The sequence below is a fragment of the Platichthys flesus genome, chromosome 22 (genome assembly GCF_949316205.1).
Source record: "Platichthys flesus chromosome 22, fPlaFle2.1, whole genome shotgun sequence".
NCBI classification, from domain to species: Eukaryota; Metazoa; Chordata; class Actinopteri; order Pleuronectiformes; family Pleuronectidae; genus Platichthys; species Platichthys flesus.
In genome coordinates this window covers 5,396,324-5,415,576 of record NC_084966.1, presented here as the reverse complement: position 1 = coordinate 5,415,576, position 19,253 = coordinate 5,396,324, and the positions used below count along the sequence as shown (strand labels likewise).

At 48.0% G+C, this 19,253-nt stretch overlaps 1 protein-coding gene across 2 annotated transcripts in view; it reads left to right on the top strand.

Moving 5' to 3' along the window:
- Window positions 1–19,253, top strand: part of pard3ba (par-3 family cell polarity regulator beta a) — a 125,650-nt gene that overhangs the window by 67,007 nt on the left and 39,390 nt on the right. For both annotated transcript variants that reach the window (XM_062380477.1, XM_062380475.1), the window contains 2 exons: window positions 7,102–7,317; window positions 8,047–8,248. In XM_062380477.1, the coding sequence (XP_062236461.1) occupies window positions 7,102–7,317; window positions 8,047–8,248 (418 nt within the window). The remainder of the gene's footprint in view (window positions 1–7,101; window positions 7,318–8,046; window positions 8,249–19,253) is intronic.

Sequence of the window (19,253 nt, the reverse complement as noted above, 5' to 3'; positions counted from 1 at the left end):
TTCAATAGAGCTTTTAGTTTTTTCTCCCCCCCTCCTCCCCTCTCTTGCTTTCATACCCCGCACCACTTTTCCCACTTCTCCCCTGATTATTCCGTCTCCCGCTCTCTGCAGCCGCTCTCGTCCCCATTTTCAGTATCCTCCCATTCCCAACGTCTTCATCCCCCTTTTCTGTCTCCCCCCGCTTCCCTCCTCCTCCTCTGCCACATCCGGTTCTCTCTTTGTGATCACTTTCATTCTCCTCTCTCTCAACAGGCTGATCCTTTTTCACTCTCTCGCTCGCTGCCTCTATTATTGTCATCTCTCTCCCTCTGTCTCTCTCCCTCTCTTCCTCTCTCTCTTTCTCACGCACTCTCTCTCAGGCTTATGCAGCCTATTACGGTGAACATGCTCCAATCTCTTAGTTTCCTTCACCAGGAGGCAGACTCAGGCCAGCATTTCATCCAGCTTGTGTGTGTGTGTGTGTGTGTGTGTGTGTGTGTGTGTGTGTGTGTGTGTGTACACCCTGCAGACAGCCAAGAGAGTAATGGACACGGACACATATCCCTTCATTCATCCCTCCATTTCTCTCCCTTAGAGTCTTGCATCTCAGGCTGCCCTCTCACAACACACCTGGGAGTTGGTCCAGCAGCTCTCACACCTAAACACACACACATAGTTGCATGCACACTATACGCAAACACACACATGCATTGAATCTGTGCAATACTGGTGCTGTTGGCTCCTGCTGCCGTTTCTGCTTGTATGTTTTTTTTTAGCCTCCCTGTTTGTTTGTTTCCAGTTTGCCAGGATCTTTAGTGTCGGCTAGTAAACGGCTCACCCGGCAGCACAGCCACCGGGGCCGTCCCTCCGCGTTCCCATTAGTCCCCGTTGTTCCTTCTCCGCACGGTGAGACTTTAAAAAATCCACCACCAGCGGCGTCCTGCCAGCCGCTGAAGCCTCGGCTTTGTTTTTCACTTCTTATGTCTGGGTGCAGTCTAACCCTGCCTCTCATTGGCTGCTTCTCTCGTGCCATCTCACTTTCTTTTCCTGCAGTTCTTTGCTTCTGTTTGATAGTTTTTGATTTTCGTTGAAAGTCACCTTGTTGCGTTGATACAGAAAAAGCGCTGAATGAAAACCTTTATATAGGTTAAATGGAAAACAGTTAATTCTATCTCTAGATTTAATGGGACCCGATTTTCGTGCTGGTCCCTTTATGCTGTCATGTTTCTCTCTGGTCAAAATGAAGGAGGGATGAAAACTGGCATCTTTTATTATCTCTGCCAAGGAGGTTATGTTTTTGGCTGCGGCGTTTGTCTGTTAGTTGGCAGCACAACACAAAAGCTGCCAGATGGATTACCATGAGGCTTGGTGGATGGATGCTGTGTGGGTCGTGGTTGTGGTTGTGGATCCAGGTTTTTATCTTTTGATTTTCACCAATTTCTCAAGGAATAATTCATGGATCTAGATGAGGAGAAATTTCAGGCCTATTTAAGGGACTAATATTAATGAGTGTTTGCAATTTGGTGCATATGCAAATATAAATCCTGAGGGGGGGGGGGACTGTTTGGCTTTGGCCGAGGTTCGCACTCCGCTGATTGCTCTTCTAGTTTAAGCATGTTGTTGAGACGTTCATCCAAACTCGTACAGAGGATGTCGCAATTACTTGACAACCTCTCGGTGTGGGGCCACCAGGATGCCCCCCCGGAAGATGTTTCTTTTTTTGGAGGTAAGACATCGCTGCTCTCTTTGGCCTCTCGCTGCTGGATCCGGTCTAATTATCCTCCTTATTCCAGGGGTCACTGTCGGGTCAGGTCCAAACTTTTCTTCCCCGTTAAAACCTCTAATTTAGGACGACTCACTGGACCTCGGTGTGTAGATGAACGTGCAGATTTTCTTTTTTTCCCTTGACATCTGCAATAAGCTCCAATTTCATGTCAGCCGTTGTTGTGAAACTCTGCAATTTATGGTGTCATGTCATGGCAGGACCATAATAACCATATTGAGAGATATAAAATGCTCTAAATCAAACAGATGGTATAGCTGTCAGTATCATACAGGTGTTGGTATATCTGGGTCTAAATTTAAACAAGCACTCTCATCTGCCACGTGTTTACAAAATGGCACATGTCCCGCTCCAACCCTCGCCCGCTCTCCCCCCCTGCCGGCCCACTGCAGTTCAGCAGAGGTAAGCAGTAATTATGAAATGGCCTTTTAAGTCCCGTCCAGGTTTTAAAGCCATTCATCTAGATGGAGTCTAAATACATACGGCCCATACGTCCCTGTCCCCTCATACATCTAAACAGCTTAACACAATTAGTGCCAGGGCAGCGCCTCCGTCCTCGGCCCTCTGATGGAGCGGAGTGCGCTCCCACAGCGATGGAGGGACGCCCAGTGATTGGACAGGTCTCTAATTGGAGTGGAGGTTTGATTGGCCGTAACATGAATTCGATTTGCTCGAGCTGGACGTACAGTTGTCTGAGGTGATTCGGTTTGAAGTCGGCTTTGTCATGTGATGGGAAGTTGCAGCGGTGCCGAGACATCATTAAAAGGAGTAAGCCTGCAGATTTTGTACATTTTAAAATCATTGTACTTTTAAATGTAAAGCAGAAAGCCTGATACAGTTTATTGCTCCGTGTCAAAAGGACTATTAAACACACATCAGTGAGTACGGATCATTTTCCTTCATTACCATGACCTTGGGCGCTGGAGATTATTTCCAGTCCACATGTGCTGTCCCAGTGCTGTAAATACTCACTGGCGAACTTAAATACCCATTAATCCACAAGAGAAAATAGTTCCCAGCATATGACACAATGATTACTCCTCCCTTAGTTATGTTTGCTAAAACTAAACTACAAATACATTATTAAGAACAGCGCTAGGTACACTTGGAATACAGAAGCACAGCCAACATCAACTCATTACTAATGACAGAGACGTAGATTAAAAGAGCAGACAGGTTGATTCAAGATGAGAAAATAGAGAAGGCCCCAAGCAATGTGAAGAGGTAATGACTCTCAAAAACTAAAAGAGCACTATTTCACTCAGGGAGAGCTTTGTATCTGAATGATCTACATATTCATTTGTTTGTTTATTTCCCAAGATATTTGAGGATCGAGGTGTCGAGAAGTAGAAAAGTGACCGTGCTGTTGATTCAGGTCTATTCAGAATAATGCGATCCTCCTTCTCTCCGGCTGGCACCACCTTCATGCTTTTCTCCCTCCGCCTCTTCCACGTCACCACAGGTTTCAAGCTTTCAAAGCGTCCGTTCAGTCCGTTTCATCTGAGGCGACACCTCGAACACGAGCGTCACGGCCGACCGCTGTGTTCTCCGTCCGCCCCTCTGAGCCGTTAAAAGAGCTTATACCCAGTTGTAAACATTTACTCAGAGCGGGTCGTTAATATCTGGTGTAATTCAATATTATTTACGGCTCTTTTTTGAATGAAACAACCTTTATTGGATCAGCGTTAACGCAGGAAGACGCCGCCCTATGCCCTGCGGCGGTTTGTTTATTGCTTCCGGTGGATTCAATTCAATAACCTTTACTGGGCTGCATTAACACTGACTTCAGGCTTTCTGTTACAGCTGTGTGTGTGCAATATATATGTGTGGGTGTGGCATGTTTTTTTCTTATAGTAGAGTGCAGGTCAGGGCCTGTTTTACTGGTTTCCAGAACAACAGGCTACAGGTTTTATTGGCCAGGCTTGAGATTGGATCCGTGATGAAAGTGTGTGTGTGTGTGTGTGTGTGTGTGTGTGTGTGTGTGTGTGTGTGTGTGTGTGTGTGTGTGTGTGTGTGTGTGTGTGTGTGTGTGTGTGTGTGTGTGTGTGTGTGTGTGTGTGTGTGTGTGTGTGTGTGTGTGTGTGTGTGTGTGTGTGTGTGTGTGTGTGTGTGTGTTGTTCGACATCTCACGTGTGTGGCCAAAGGGTCTCCTTGGCAACCCACCATCACCCCTCTCTTACACACAAACCCCCCCCCCTCCTCCTTACCACCACTGCCATCACCGCCACCACACCCCCGGCGGTTCTGATGGTGGGGGCACTTTCTTGTAACCGTGGCAACCTTTCAGCCAGACTGGTGCGAAGCTGCTGGTAGTGGGAGCACATTGTTGTCCAGTTGATAGGTAAGTGTTAAGACCCTGCAGAGACACGGTGGGGGAGTTCAGGGGTGCACCAAGGTGTGTGTGTGTAACTGTGTGTACTTTGTATGTCATTACTGAGACAATGTCGGCTCTATTAGAAATATCAGGTTTAATAGTCTGGTGTCAACAATACCATAGATTTTGTAATAGGTAAGACAGGCTGATGGGGATTAGCAGTTGTGTGTGTGTGTGTGTGTGTCATATGAAATTTGTACTACTACTCTGAGTTCATCTGTCCTCGTGTTCATTGGATGAAATAATTAGAGAGTTATTTCTGTTCAGACTTGAATAGCTGTCGGAACACACAAATCTCGAGAGTCATCGATAATCTATTGATCCCGGGGACTTGAGCGTGCACGTGAAACAAGCGCACGGGCGTCTGAAGCGCGCCACGTCGACAGGCTGCAGGCGGGGCGCGCTCACTCTCCGACGTGACTCTTCTTGAAGTTGCAAAGCGGCTTCAAGTCTCCACTGTTCTCACAGGTGTACAGCTCCTGGTTGTGTTTGTGGATACTTGAGCGTTGGAGCGCTTCAAGTGGCACTTAACAACATCCCTGGACCGCATTTCCCACAAGACACCTGATGATTAAGTCAAATGGGTGTTCCTTTCTATTTCTCCCTCTATTTAACAGTTTTCTCTCAACGATAGCCTTGATCTTTGTCCTCTGAGATACACTGGAGTCTCCTGGTTAATCACACAATGAATCAGAGAAGAGCTGGAAAGCCGGTATTGTCGATCTGTTGTACAAGACACTACAGAAATACACGTGGTACTTCTGGTTGGTGCTTCATATTTAGATAATACATGAATACAGTAAAGAAAACAAAAAAAAATCAATATCGATAAAAATCATCAACTTTGTTTCTGAGAAGTCTTATAAATCTTGAAATATTGCTTAAAGTTTTCTTCATATGATACAGAAACAGAAATATACTTAATACTCTATAGTGTATGTAGAATATTCGGTACATGTGGCTGGTTGTTCCAAAAAGTAAACTCTCTCGGCTTCTCGCTGACATCGAGTGTCAAGTATCAGATTGTGATATTGGTGCCGGACGAGCGGTGGTGGAGCGTCGCAGCTGTGAAGGGCATCGCCCGGCGTCCGGGGCTGTTTGGCTGTTAGGCTGTTTGTCAAATATGTGCACCGGTTTGAATCAGCGGCAATCAGGCAGACACGATGCGAACGGATCGGGGCGAGCATCTGCTGGCACAGCGGGCAGCGATATGTGATAAACGCTGATTTCACCCTCCATTGGATCGAGCTGGCGATGATGGCCACCTCTCTCCCCCCAGCTCATCCATCCTATTAAACCCTCATTATTCATTTACCTCCAGCCTCAACCGACTGACATGCATGGAATGAGTGCACTCTCACACCCACACACACAAACACACACACACACACACACACACTCCTGCAAAAAAAGTGAATTGTGCTCCTATTTCGTAACCTATCTCCTCTCAGGCGGTGAAGGACACACACACCGCTTCCTCAACAGGCTGCATCCTGACTTTTTTTTTAACTTTGAACCCAATTCTCCCATTTCGCGGGCAAACACACAGACACACACACACACAGTTTCCCTGTGCATAGTGCAGCAGTGCGCTGGCAAGGAGCTTAATTCTATCAGGCTGCGAGCTGGACAGCCGTAATTACATTTGTGACACAAATCCTGCCTCTCAAATTGAGCGTTTTATTCCTGAGCGCTCCCCCCTCTCTATTTATAAAACCCTTATTCCCCATAAATCCCACTCGCTCTCAGAAAGTCAATTTAGGACTTAAAAGGCAGCGACGCTCTGCTTACTTTTCCCCTCCTTCAACTCTATCCACGCTTCAGTTTCAGTTTTTTCTCTGGAGCTTTGAAGCGTCTGAAAAGACAAAAAAAAATGAAATAAGTCGCCCCTACAGGGAAAGTTTCAGAGAGGAGTAAAACGCAGCTTCCAACCTGTGTGTCACTTCCACGAGAGCTCGTCACCGTTTCATTGTGGAGCTCAACTGGGAGTCGACTGGTGTGGGAGACTTTCAATTTCCACTCCATCCTGTATGGTGGGTTCCAGTAGGCAGCTGGGCCTGCGTGACACCTTCTCTTTCCTCTTGTCTCCTTCTTCCCGTTTCTCTTCCAGCGCCGCGTTTCCTCAAATCTTCCCAGCATCCTTTGCTCTTTCCTCCCCCGTCGCCGCCTCCTCTGATCCCCGATCCCCCGCTGGATCAGCCGTGGCCTTCACCGCTCCCCTGCTCCTCAGTCTCCCCCCTCTTCCTCTCTGGAGTCGGAGGCTGTACCTGAGTACAGTATGATGGCAGTTCATTTATCCCCCCCCTGCCCTCTCCTGCTTATGCATGAGCCTGTCAGTTCCCATTGTGCCGCTCCTCACTCGCCCCTGTACCACTCCACCTCATTCATCGCTTCTTTTCCTCCTCCTTTATGTTTCTCCTATACGTCTCTGACTTTCTCCCCCATTTCTGTCAAGCCTGTTATTCACCCTCTCTCTCCCCTGCCTCCCTACCTCCGTCTCTCTCTCTCTCTCTTCATCGCTTCATATTTCTGGGTTGAAACCATTTGCAGTTTAGTCCAAGAAAAGTTAGATCCTCTGGGGAGATGGTGGCTGAGTTGGTTTTTGATTGTTTGGGTTCAATCATGGGATCGTTCACAGGTTGAAATGCTGATTCAAAAACGTATCAGGCCTAAAGATATGAAGATGAAATATGATAAATGAAATATAATTAGAAATGTATGTATGCTTTTATCAGTTAAACAAATACATCAATGCCATGGACCTCAGACTCCTATGAAGGGAATATTATTGTAGCAATCTCAAATCAGTCTCTCGTTTTATCAGCACATAAAATCATTTTGGAGCATTTCCCCTTCTCCTCCATCAGCCAGTCGTTTTCCCAACCCTCCCCTTCTCCCTCTCGTCCTCTGCCTCACATCCGTCCACCTCCTCCCACCCAGCTCTCGTCTCCTTTGTGTCTCTCAGAGCCGGCAGCCAGTGGAGCGCTGGGCCCGACCCTGGGCCTCTGGAAGTCCAGCTCCCTGGAGAGCCTCCAGACGGCCGTGTCGGAGGCCGAGCAGAGTCACAACCAAGCCCAGGTGCCCTTCCACCGGCCGCGGCCCCACATGGTGCGAGGGCGGGGCATCAACCAGAGCTTCCGCCACGCCATCGACAAGTCCTACGATGGACCCTCCGAGGATGGTAAGACTTTTCATCAGCATTTAAAAAAACAAAAAGCAGAAATAGTGCAGGTGCTCACACTGTTGCTATGATATCGAAATCTCCCCCGGACCTTTTGTCCACTTTAAATGAGACGCCGCTCTGCCAATGCTCATCCCTTACGCTTTACAACACACTGGCACTCAAGAAGAGCCAGAGGCCTGCCAAGTGACAGTGCTTAGCCTAAGTACCTTAATGAAATTCTACATGATTTTATCCACTCAGCAATTTGGGAAGAGCAACTTTATATCTTACAGCAGCATATTTTTGTAATGCTCTACCTTTGTGGACCCATGTGGGGTGTGTGATTACAGAGGAAAATCTAAATCCCCCATCGTAGCTGAAATGTGATGAATTAATGTTGAATGGTGTTTGGAAAATTACTCAAAATTACTTACGCAACCAACTGATAGTTTAACCCTCTGAAAAGCAGCAGAAAGCTTGTGATGATATCATTACGTTTTGTTATCCTTGATGACTTGTGGTTGGTCGGTTGCACCAAGTTTGTCTAAAGCTTCATGATGTCAAGTGGACGCGACTGCTGCTCGAGCACATCAGGGTGTAGAGACTTGCCTCCTCTCAGCCTCCTGCCCTGAGCTCACTGACTGTATAGATCTCTCCTCTTCACAATGAATCATACATGCCCTCTTACTAAGATGCTCTCCACCTGTAACCTCTGTGATGCATTGTTAACGTCTACCCTCCTCTAAGACGACGACCTGTCGGAGCAGAGCTCCGGTCACGAAACGCCCGCCAGCAGCTCCTCTCGCCAGGACCTGGACGCCGAGGACGACACGAAGAAGAAAACCAAAGGGAAGAAGAAGGAGAAGAAGAGCAAGGGGAAGAAGAAAGCCGATAATGCTGCGGAGGATCCGGATAAGAAGACCAAAAAGAAAGGATTTGGCCTTTTAAGGTAGGACGCCTCAATGTCATGCAGACTTGAGTCAGTAATATTAGAGGTTTTTATTTCTCTCTTGAACTTCCAGGCACTGAGGTGACTCTTTACAGTTGGCTAGTCTATGATGAATTAAGTAAAGTAGTTCCAGAGACTGCCATGCCAGTACCTTGATTCTGCCGGTAATGAGGCTTGTATTTCATCAGCACCCTAAAACCCCAAGGTCTTATTCTCAAGCGTCAACAAGATGGTAATTACTTCTGCTTCTGCGGCCAAACTGCACAGATTTATCACATGAGAAAGTGGAACTCGAGTGTCGGAGATTCCTTTCAGGCTCTTTTCTCTCACACCTACCACCACGTAAGCTTTTTTGTAGCCGTGACAGAAAACACACTATCACACGCAATCCTTGTGTAAACAGTAGAATTTCAGGTTTGAGTAGCAATCGATGGAAAACAACAACCCCCTGTCCTACTTTCGCTTTGGTGTAGTTTCAACAAATTACCCACTGAGCTCAGTAGGATTAAGGGATATTGGATTATTGGCTATGAACACAACCTTCTCGGTAATGGAGGGTATTCATTATCTCTCAATCCAAACAGAGTCCCGGCGACACAGTACCGACCCGGACGGCTTGTCGACACCTCTATCAGCGCGTCCCCATCTCGATTGTGACGCTCCAATCCTCCAGCAGCACCTTATCTACTGGCAGTGACACGGTGTGGTCAGTGTATCGCCGCACTTCCAACACTTGAGATTCAATTAGGCTGGGGCGAGAGATAGCGCGGGCGGAGGCGTCGGCCCTACAGATGGCAGATAAGAATCCAATCGGCCGCGGTGTCAAGGGCAGTAATGGAAGAGATGTTCACACGGCGAGGGGCCCGGTGGTGGGAGAGCCAGGGAAAGACAAGATGAAGGACACAAACAGATAGAAGAAGGCGTTCGTCCAGTTCAGTGTAAACTAACCTAAAACTCCCTGCAAGTCTTAAATTGTTGCATTTGTGTGCACACGTGAATCCTCTCTCTGTTTCCCCCGCTGCAATATCCAGCAAATATGTAGAAGCTGACGCTGCTAGCAGGGAGACAGATTGTGTTTGTATGAGTTTCTGGAAGGTAATCTCTGCATCTGCACTCCACAAGCAAACAGGAGCGGTTTAGTCTCTCTGGTTATACGTTTGGATTTTGGTTTCCCTCTTCTTTCTCTAATAGCTTTTTTCTTAAACTTAAAGACTTAAAGGGACCGTTATATATAAGATGAGTATCATGCTGTATTGAAGAACACTTGAAACTGGAGATTGAGACAAACTCTTCAGGGAAATGTAGATCTATAGAAACGGACTCTGGAAGCCGCCGGACTGGGCTGAAAACGTGAATTATGAATTAATAGGATGAGGTGTATTGATGAAAAGACATCTGTTAAAAAGTTTAAATAGAAAACACAGGTTTTAAACTAGACAGAAGACACATCTGAGTTGACGTTGGTCCCTGTCTCCGTGCCTCTCTGAGCTCCCTGACACCAGTTCACGTTGCTCCGCACGGCCCCCATTATGCCCATTTGCAATCTCAGCCTTTTTGAAATGGCCACAACAATCAGAGACACTCTGTTCATCCGAGCGCAGACACCGACGCCGAACAATGGAAGCCAGCGTTTTGTTGAGCACATTGTTGCAGCACTCTCTCTCTCTCTCTCTCCCCCCCCCCCTCTCTCCCTCCCTGGCCTTTATCTGGACAACTTGATTGTTATTGAACTTGAAATATGACTTAATTAGCTGGAGTATTGTGCGGTTCAATCTAATTGCAGCGCTCAAATGTTATTTTACTCCAGTGGCAGCATTAGGAAAAGGGCAAATTATAAACACATGACCTCAATTTACCTCCGCAATGAAAGTGTGCACAGCAGCAGCAGATGTTGGAAGTCGGCCCTGTGCTTTCAGCGGCCGTAACTATTTGGTTTATCTGGGGGAGTCTATGAGGAGAGGGTTGACTTTTGGTGGCAGCTCATCGCAAACATCTGCGTGTGAGGTGACCTCTGGAAATCGCTCATTTGTTGCGGGAGCATTTGTTTTATTTGACCAATTCATTTCTCGTTATTTTTATGTGACGAGCATCCTCACAGCTTCTATATTAGTCAGGGCCCTCAAAATAGAAGAGATTCAGTTTAGGAGATTATATAAAACTTGATATTTATTAGCATTTGTGGCCATAGTGTCTAGATCGCCCCCAGGTGGCATAATACAGCTTTATCTGCCTCCATATTACATCATCAGCGCAAGATGGCGTCACCCGTTGTTTCTGGACGGTGGGAGGAAGTGGGAACGTGTCGTCCATCTTTACAAACCTGCTGTATGAATTCCAAATTGCTCTAATTGGCTTAATCAGGATTTGTGGTCACAGTTCAGTTTCTGTCGTATGACAACTGGTTAAATCTGCCAGTGACGATCATGTGGTATGATTTAAATCTCCGGAACTAAAATGGATCATGTGGTTTGTTTTCTAAGCTTTTGTCCTAACATCAAAACGTATTGTCCAACCTTCCAGTCAGGAATCCCGAGGTTTTGATAAATTGAAGCTTGTGGATACAGAACCACATATTTTTTGTACTCATTGGCAGAAACCGGGTTTTGTTTAAGATGCAAATTCTCCTTCTGTCTACTTCTCTCACTCTGCTCATGTTCCTGGCCTCGGCTGCGGCTTCTCGTCTTTTGTCATCACCAGGCGAAGCCCCCCCCGCTCGCATCCCGTCTCCCTGATTGCTAAATAAGCCAAGACAAATGGCAGCAGCCCCTCAGACCTTCCTCAGCAGAGGTTGACTGCTTGTCTTGTCTGTATTCAGCAGACGGCAGTGAAGTCTCTGCCTGGAACGTAGCCCCGGGGGCTGCGCCACTGACAGAGCGTAGAAAGAGACAAACACACTGGAGCTCGGGCTGCTCAACACCCGCTGAACAAAGAGGACAACCTGGTCAGGGGGTTTCACACGTCCCTGTCAAACAATGATATTTACATCACACTCTCTGATTTGAATAAAGCGCACGCCCACAATATTATTTAATCCCGGCTCGAGTTTCCTCTGCCACTTAGTTTTTTCAAGTTTCCCAGCCTCGGGGAGGGTTAGTGCGCGCGGCTTATGTTTGAGCTCACAGCCCGTCTTTGCCTTGTGTGAGGATTAGACACATTATAGTCTGATCCGGCGTGACTCGATCAGGAGGTCAGGATTTGAAGGATATGGCTTGTGACTAACGTTCTCTGATTGTGTCATCAAGTGAGCCCCGCCGCCTCGCTGACACTTGACATGCGGCTCGATGGCGAAGCCGTGTGTGTTTTTACTCTGTTTGCTCTCCTCGCAGACGCGTGTGACTCCCGCTCGCTCCAGTGTGTGTCAACAGTCACCGGGCGTATCATCGCTCAACTGTCCCCCCCGGCCCTGCTGGGCACTGACACATCCCGCATGTGTGTGTTTGTCCCCCCCCCCCACGTCGCGTCACTCAGGATCGATGTCGAGCTCTCGCTATCGGCGCGCGTCCCACCGAGACGACGCCCCCCCCCCCCCCCCCCCCCGTCAGTTTAAGGGGACACGAGAGCTGGCGTTTTTTTCTTTTTCATTTTTGATCCGCTGTTTACAAATCCACACATATATCCTCTCTCCTCCGTTTCTCTGTTTTGCGGCGCTGGAGGAATCCGACAGGGAAGCAAGCCAATTAGCGGCGTCCGTTCCGCTCTTATCCGGTTGCAGAGCAGCAGGATGTGCCGGGTTGAAAGGTAGTGACTGGTGGGCTGTACTCTACAGAAGCAGAGCCGTGTTGTCAGAGCGGAGGGGCCCACCGCAAGATGATTTCTGACGGATTACCGCTGTTATTGTGCCCTCCGCCTCCTCAGTCGCCTCCGTGAGCCCATTCTCCCTTCATTTCTTACTTTCACATAATCCCCCCCTCTCCTCTTTCTGTTCTAAGATGTTTGTTCTCGTCTCTTTCTTCTCTCTATCGTGCACTTCTCTCTTTCGGTGAATATTTCCCTTCTCCGAGAGCCTCCCTGTCTGTCCTCGAATGAACTGTTAATTTAAACCAGACTTCATTAGACAGAATGAGCTCTCACGTCCCGCTTGAATTCACACAAGTTCATGATTTTCGACAATTAAGTGTGCTAATAGGAGCTCCGCGCGGTCCCAGAGACCCCCCCCCGCCAATTAAACAAGCACAAGACAGGTTGCTCCTCGGATTTCTTGTCTTTGTGGAGTTTCGGTCGTCTGTGCCCTTTTCTCTGCCAGTAACTCTCCAAGTCTTGTTGTGTTTACCCCGAACAAACTTCGTGAAGTCAAGCTGCTCCGTGCGTCACTGAATTTCCCAGGAAAAATGCTTGATAATGAATGTTTAGGCTACGGCAATAATCCCTTTTTTTGTGCCCTAAACATGCGGCGCAAGACCAGCAATTACACAAGGAAGGGAAAGGAAAGGAAAGGAAAGGAAAGGAAAGGAAAGCAGGGAGGATAGACTATTGGAACAGGCCCTTGTCAGCCGTGTTGCTAGGAATACCAAAATCCCTCTGACATGTGTGTGTGGGCGTCTCAGCCGTGACTCTAAGCTGTGATGGGGCTAAATTGTAGGTGCATTACCTAATCCCAGCGCTGGTTAATGCACTGCAGGTGGATTTCTTTGATCCGCCATCTCATCGTGGTATTTAAGGGCCGTTAGCAGCACCGACACGGAGCCACGTCTTCAAGAGACGATCGATCAGCGTTAGTATTCTCTTTTGTAAAAATATGCATAGGGACGTGCGTCGGTTTGCACACACAAGACAAACCTTTCTCCGGTGGATAAGCACTATCTCTCTCTCCCTTCATCTCTATTCATCGCTTTATCTCCGCGTAAATAATGCATTCAAAACCGCTCATCACTTTCAACACTTGACACCTATAGAGAAGGCCGCCGTGGCGTACTAATCAGGCCTGGCTTGAATGCATGTTCGCAGGGAACGTGAAGGCAATCATGCGAAAGCCTCTCTTATGCATTGGTGCTGGTTTAACCTGCAGTTCAAAGAAGCTTGACATGCATGTGTGTGAACGTAATTAAATGCTCCGTGTTCATAGGTTGTTTGTCTTTTAGTTTCTTGTGTGTTTGCAGCAGCCAGTGTCCGGAGCAGCAGCTGTGCATGAAATCTCATGTCTGGGTTTGGGGAAGCTCTTCCAAGTTTGACTAGTTTCCCCCCGGACTCAAAGACCAACTGATACGATTTCAGGGGTCAAAGGTCACAGTGACCTCATACGAATCTTGGAATTAGGTGTATGGAGACTGAAACTGGTTTGCAGAGACACACAGGCTGGTAATTGTAGTTTAAGTCAGTCCCTAGTCTGGTTCTCAATCTGTCATTCCAGTCCTTAATGCATTTGTCCCCTCAACCCCCAGAATACGCCGTGACATTGAAACACTGTCAACAGCCGAGTAGTCTCCAAATTACAGCTCTTTCTTCTCTCAATTCATATTTGTGCACAATTTGCTCCCCGCTGCCCGAAATATGAAAAGCTGCCAAGTATTTCCACCCGTCGTTGGAGAAAGAGCCTTTTGCAAAGCAGGAGCAGCCGCCTCTCCTCGCTATTCAGGCGCAATTCTAATTTACAACTTTGCCATGGAGGCAAACAGACGCGGAGCGCTATCACCGTCGGCAGCTGCCGGAAAAAAACAAATTAACTTTTCTCCCTCCGTCTCTTTCCTCCATTCAGAGCGATGGGCAGCTTCCCCCTGAATATGATGTGCGGCTGTATTGGCGTTGATGCGAGCTGTCAGTCAAATATCAGAGGGATGGGGAATTGACAGTGGAGATGATGAGGAAATCCTCATGCATATATATCAGCTGATAAAGGGGCAGTCGCAACATCCTCCGCCCTTCCCTTCCTCAATCCTCCCTCCCTCCATCCCTCCCTCCCTCCACATGGCTCACGCCTTCCCCCTTGAAATCCACTCTTCTCTTCTCTCACGCTTTTATGTTTCTTGTCTTTCATGCTTTGGCTACACCTGCCTCCCTTCATCCTCTCCAGCCGCTTTCTCTTATTTACACCTCCATTTTTCTCTTCCAGCGGGGAGGGGAGGGGTGAGGCAGGCGAGCCGACTCACTCCTCCGCAGCTTCGCCGTGAAGACGCTCCACCAGAGCAGTTGAAGAATTAATTACTTTATTCATGGGCCTCTAAACAGCTTGTTTACCTCCTGCGTTCACAGTTTGCCAGAGAGTTTTTGGAGGCGACAAAGTTCCTGTTTATTTATAAGCTGTCTAGCTTTACCCGGCCATATTATTCGAAGTATATTTTTTTTAGTTGTTGATGAATGTTCCCTTCTGATTTACATCCTCCGTTTTATAAGAACTTGTCACATTTTGTAAGCGGCAGAGATTTAAAGTCATTTATTAGTCAAACTTCCACTGGTAACGTCTGGGACTCATCCTGCTGAGGAACAGGATACCCGAGCATTTGCGTAGTGAATTATTAACCCAGAAGGTAATTATCAAATGAGACTTCCATTGTCCTCGATCAGCTCCTCGAGCCATCAGCTCCGATCGAGTTATGACATTTGAATTGACCCGGAGGGACGGACGCTTTGGAAGCGCAGACACATTCGTATCAGCCAGACGGCTCAGCGGCATTTCGGCCGCCGACTGCTCATCACTCACCGGCCAATTAAAGGAATTCATGTCGCCACAGGAAACAGTCACGACCAATGAGCATTTGATCTTACGTCCTCGCGCGGGCACACACACACACACACACACACACACACATGCACTCAGAGGGCAGGGCGCCAGGAAGCGATTACACCTCCAATAGTGGTTATGTCCCATCCAGTCATCTTCATGCCACGAGTGATGGATGGACTTCCTCTGTCATTTAAGGTCTTGCTAATGACACACACATGCGGGAGCTGCTTGTGTCCCCCTCACATATCTCCCAGTAACACACACACACACACGGCATGACCTCTGCTTTCCAGACGGAGAAGGTTAAGTGTTTCTTGTCCGAGGATGTGTGGAGGGGCCGAGGGAACCACGAGTGTAACCTTTCCCGCTCTGCCAGTGGCTCTCATCTGGAGCCGCGCTGACCTGGCCCTTCTCCCCAGCAGCCTCCAGCGGGGGAAACGCTGACAGGATCCTGAACTGTGCAGCTCGGATTAACATTCATGTATGCACATTCAGTCCTCTCACATTCGTGTGCACAACACCGGGGGAGAATATTATGCCTGTGTGTTTTGCAGCTGAGATATATCAGGGAACCGTATCCTGTAGGAAAGATGGAGGGAAACTTGGACAGGTTACCCCCCCCCTCCCCTGGTTTCCTTTGTCTGCTCCTTCACTTTCCTCCCAATGTCAATTGCTGCTGCTCCTCTGTTCAGTCTCTGTCTGAAAAACACTGAGTTGTAGCTCCTGTCTTTTCGAGGCCCCCCCCCCCTCCTGATGATCTGATCTGATTGGTCAACTGCTTCCAATGCATGTCGGAATTGTCGGCCTATCACTTCACCTCGCTTTGCTAGGGGGCGTGCCCGACTATTTGCCAGGCGTGCATTATGCAAATTAGGGTGACTAGGTCTGACGAGGCGTTTGAGGAACTTCAGGAATCCGCGCCTAGATTACAGAGATTACGGCATAGGAAACCAAAACTCTTTCTGTGTTGCTAAATACCACAGTGATTAAGTGATGAAGTTAGATTTCATGCAATTTGTGTGATCTGTCGATACACAAAGAGACACACACACACATACACACACCTCCTATAATGGCAGGTTTTAGGTGTGTAGACCGGCAGGCTCATTAATTATGAATGGGCTCCCTGACAGAAGTGGGAAGTCGGGGAGGAAAGACGGGACAAATTGCCAGAGGTGACAGATTTTTTTGTGTGGAATTGCTAAAATATTCCACATATCAAAGATGCAATCAATTAAAGGGAAGCCCACCGGACTCCCTCCTTTGCCCCCCCGCTTCATCTTCGTCTTTGTTTTTGTGTCTTCTCTCACCTCAACTGCTCGATTCGCATCATCCTCACCTTCCTCTCTTCACTCTCTCTTCCTTTCCCTATTCCCTCCTGTCTCACCACCTCCTTTCCTCCGTCTCCCTTTCCTCCCTTCCCTCAATTCCCCCGCTCACTCCATCTGAAGTATCCGCACTCGAGGGACTGGTCGGGCGTTGATTAAGACTTCCATATCTTCCTTTCACTCCCCCCCCCCGAGGACTACCTGCTGTGCATTCATACCAATCTGTCTCCCTCCGTCTTCTCTCCTCCAGGTGTTACATTGAAGTCCTGTAGAAGAGGACGTGAAAGTGTTTTTGACCATGAGACAGTCGCAGCCTCTGAAATCCAACAAACACACGTCAAAATAAGAAGCAGCGGATGAATCATCAACTCGCATCCTCCTCACTTGAATTATTAATAAGCTCTAAGTGAGGCCGTTTTAACTATGATTAGCATCGGGTAGATCTGATCCTCAGTTTTCCCCTCGCACATTAATGGAAGCTGATCCCGGCCGGGATTGGTTAACGCCGTTGCCATTCACCAGCGGGTCCCCGTGGCCCGGCGTGACCTTGTCGCCGGGTGTCAGTCCACTTGTAGCATGATCCCTAATTTCCACCAGGAAACCACACCAATGTTAAAGAGCTCTTGTTTGTCTATTTTCTCCCGTGGATGTTATTCTGTCTATTCCGGGCCTGACATATTTTCCGACTAGTCTCACCGCGGAGCAGCGCCGCGTTGCCAGAACAGGAGAAGGAGGCTCGGTGTTACATCACCACCCTCTTCAGTGTTAATTCCCCCTCCCCCCCCCTCTCTCTCTCTCTCTCTCCCCGCGTCTCCCCTTCCCTTCTTTCCTTCCTCTCCCATTTTTACTGACTCCGCCGCGATGAGCGCGCTCCGCCACAGATACATACAGAGCAATCTAATTACTGCGATAACATTTCTGCTTGGCTGATTAACTGTTCTCCCCGTGCCTCTGAATGCAGCAGCAATGCTTCTATATATTCCTAAGCTCCTTATTGCTCCCCAGCCGAGCTGCACTTCCACAGGAGCTTTGGCTCCCCCATCCATCGCTCTTCCTTTCTCTCACTTTCCCTTTCTTCTTGTGTTACTTCTCAGGGCTGTTTCTTATTCTCAGTGTCTCCTGTTTATTCTCCAAGGCATAGAGGCTATTTAGCCCGCTCTCACTTTTCCCTCTCTCGCTCATTTAATTCCTTTTTCCTCCCCACTTACTCATTCTTATTCCGCCTTTCTCTCGCTCTCTTTTTACCTTTTTCTCTTACTCTGCTGTTTGTTCTGCAAATGGGAGACTTGGACAGATTTCTTTGACTTGTGCTGAGCTGTTTGCTGCATTCGTCTCTAAAGTTTTCAGGATTGGACAATGAGGAATTTTTTCGTTTGCTTTTTCAATAAAAAATTAGACACATTTTCAAAATTTAGAGACATGTTTATGAAAACTCACACCAGGCTTCTGCCTTTATTAATATAGGAAGGGAAATATATGAATTCGGAGATCAGGGACGATACCACCCTGTCTGAACCCTGCATATTATATATATATATATATTTTGAGAAGCACCATATTTACCTAATAGTGACAAACCTGTCGCCGTTGCGTCTGCTGCAGCGTAACTGCTATGATTTGAAAGATCCTACTGAATACTTTGAAGTCTCCTCACAGCCTGCACGTCTTTCTTTCCACACTTTTATACCACATGAGCCGTTGTGTAGCTTTAGATCCTTGGCCGGAGGGGGCAGGGTCTTTGCAGTCGGGGCCCTCGAGGCTCTGGCATGAAGAAAGGCTCGCTGACTCATCATAAATCTCGTCTATAGAGACGGTTTGACTGCCGTCTCGCTTTCTTTCACTCATCCTTACTTAAGTTGACTCTTTTATTATATTGTACTTCACAAAATTGAATTCATATACTTGTATTTCCATTATAGGCGAGCTACAATTATAGATTTGTGTTATTTACAGAGGCTTTCCTCTCCTGTCTAAGTCAGTCTCGATCGTACTTGCTGCAATTCTTCTTTCCTCTGTCTTCAAGGTAGACAGGATGCTAAACTAGCCTCTTTGCAGAAAGGAGTCCCTCATGTGTGTTTCAGTTTGTGTAGAGCTTCAGTTTGTGTGTCTGTGTTTGTGTGTGTGTGTGTGTGTGTCTGCTCCTCACCTCAAGCACTGCACGGCAAGGTGTTCACAAGCTTCATCAAGACCGCACACGTGTGAGCTCACACACATGCAACTCGCACACGTCAATAACATTCTTGTCCTTATCTTCAAATGTAACTTCCCCCTCACACACACACACACACACACACACATCCAGAAGCCAGACAGAGTTCTCACATCCCTTGTTACGCCCGGTGATAACTAGCCACCCACCGACTCCCCGCCGCAGCAGATAGGAGAGCTTATTAAGACTATACACACTCCACTCACGGTGCAAACTGTCAGGGTTGTTTTCTCAACTGCAGGAAACAAAGCAGCAGAAGCATGAGAGCTGATTCCTTGTAAGACGGCACGAAGCTGGAGATGACGCTGGTTAGTCTGCAGAGAGGAGACGCGTCTGTCGAGCTTTGTTGAGACAGTTGGGTGTTACAGTTGAGTTTGTCGGACAGGGCAAGCTATTTTGCCCCCCCCCCCCTCAGAGGCCTAATTGCGCAGGTCGGCTTGGGGACATCCCCCCCCGTCGGCGAGCTGTGATCACCACCTTACACACAGAGCCTCATTAGAGCACGGCTAACTCTGTGCACGCACCTCACACCCTCTCCTCCTCTGCTACTGTAATGAGAGTGACAGGAGCCGGAGTAATTACTGTGCGTTATCTTTCCCGTCTGCTTACCTTGCAGAGGTGTGGGTGGATTTGTCCGAGTCAAGGTGTTGATTTTGTGAAACGCGACAGCCTTTGTCTCATGCGGCCGACTCCAACCTTTCGCAGGAGGTTCGAGCAAATGGCAAAAGGATGGAGAAGAGTCGGAGAAGATCCCGACCCCGCCGAGGTGACGCCCAAGGTGACGCAGTGCCGGCCCCGGGCTAATGATGA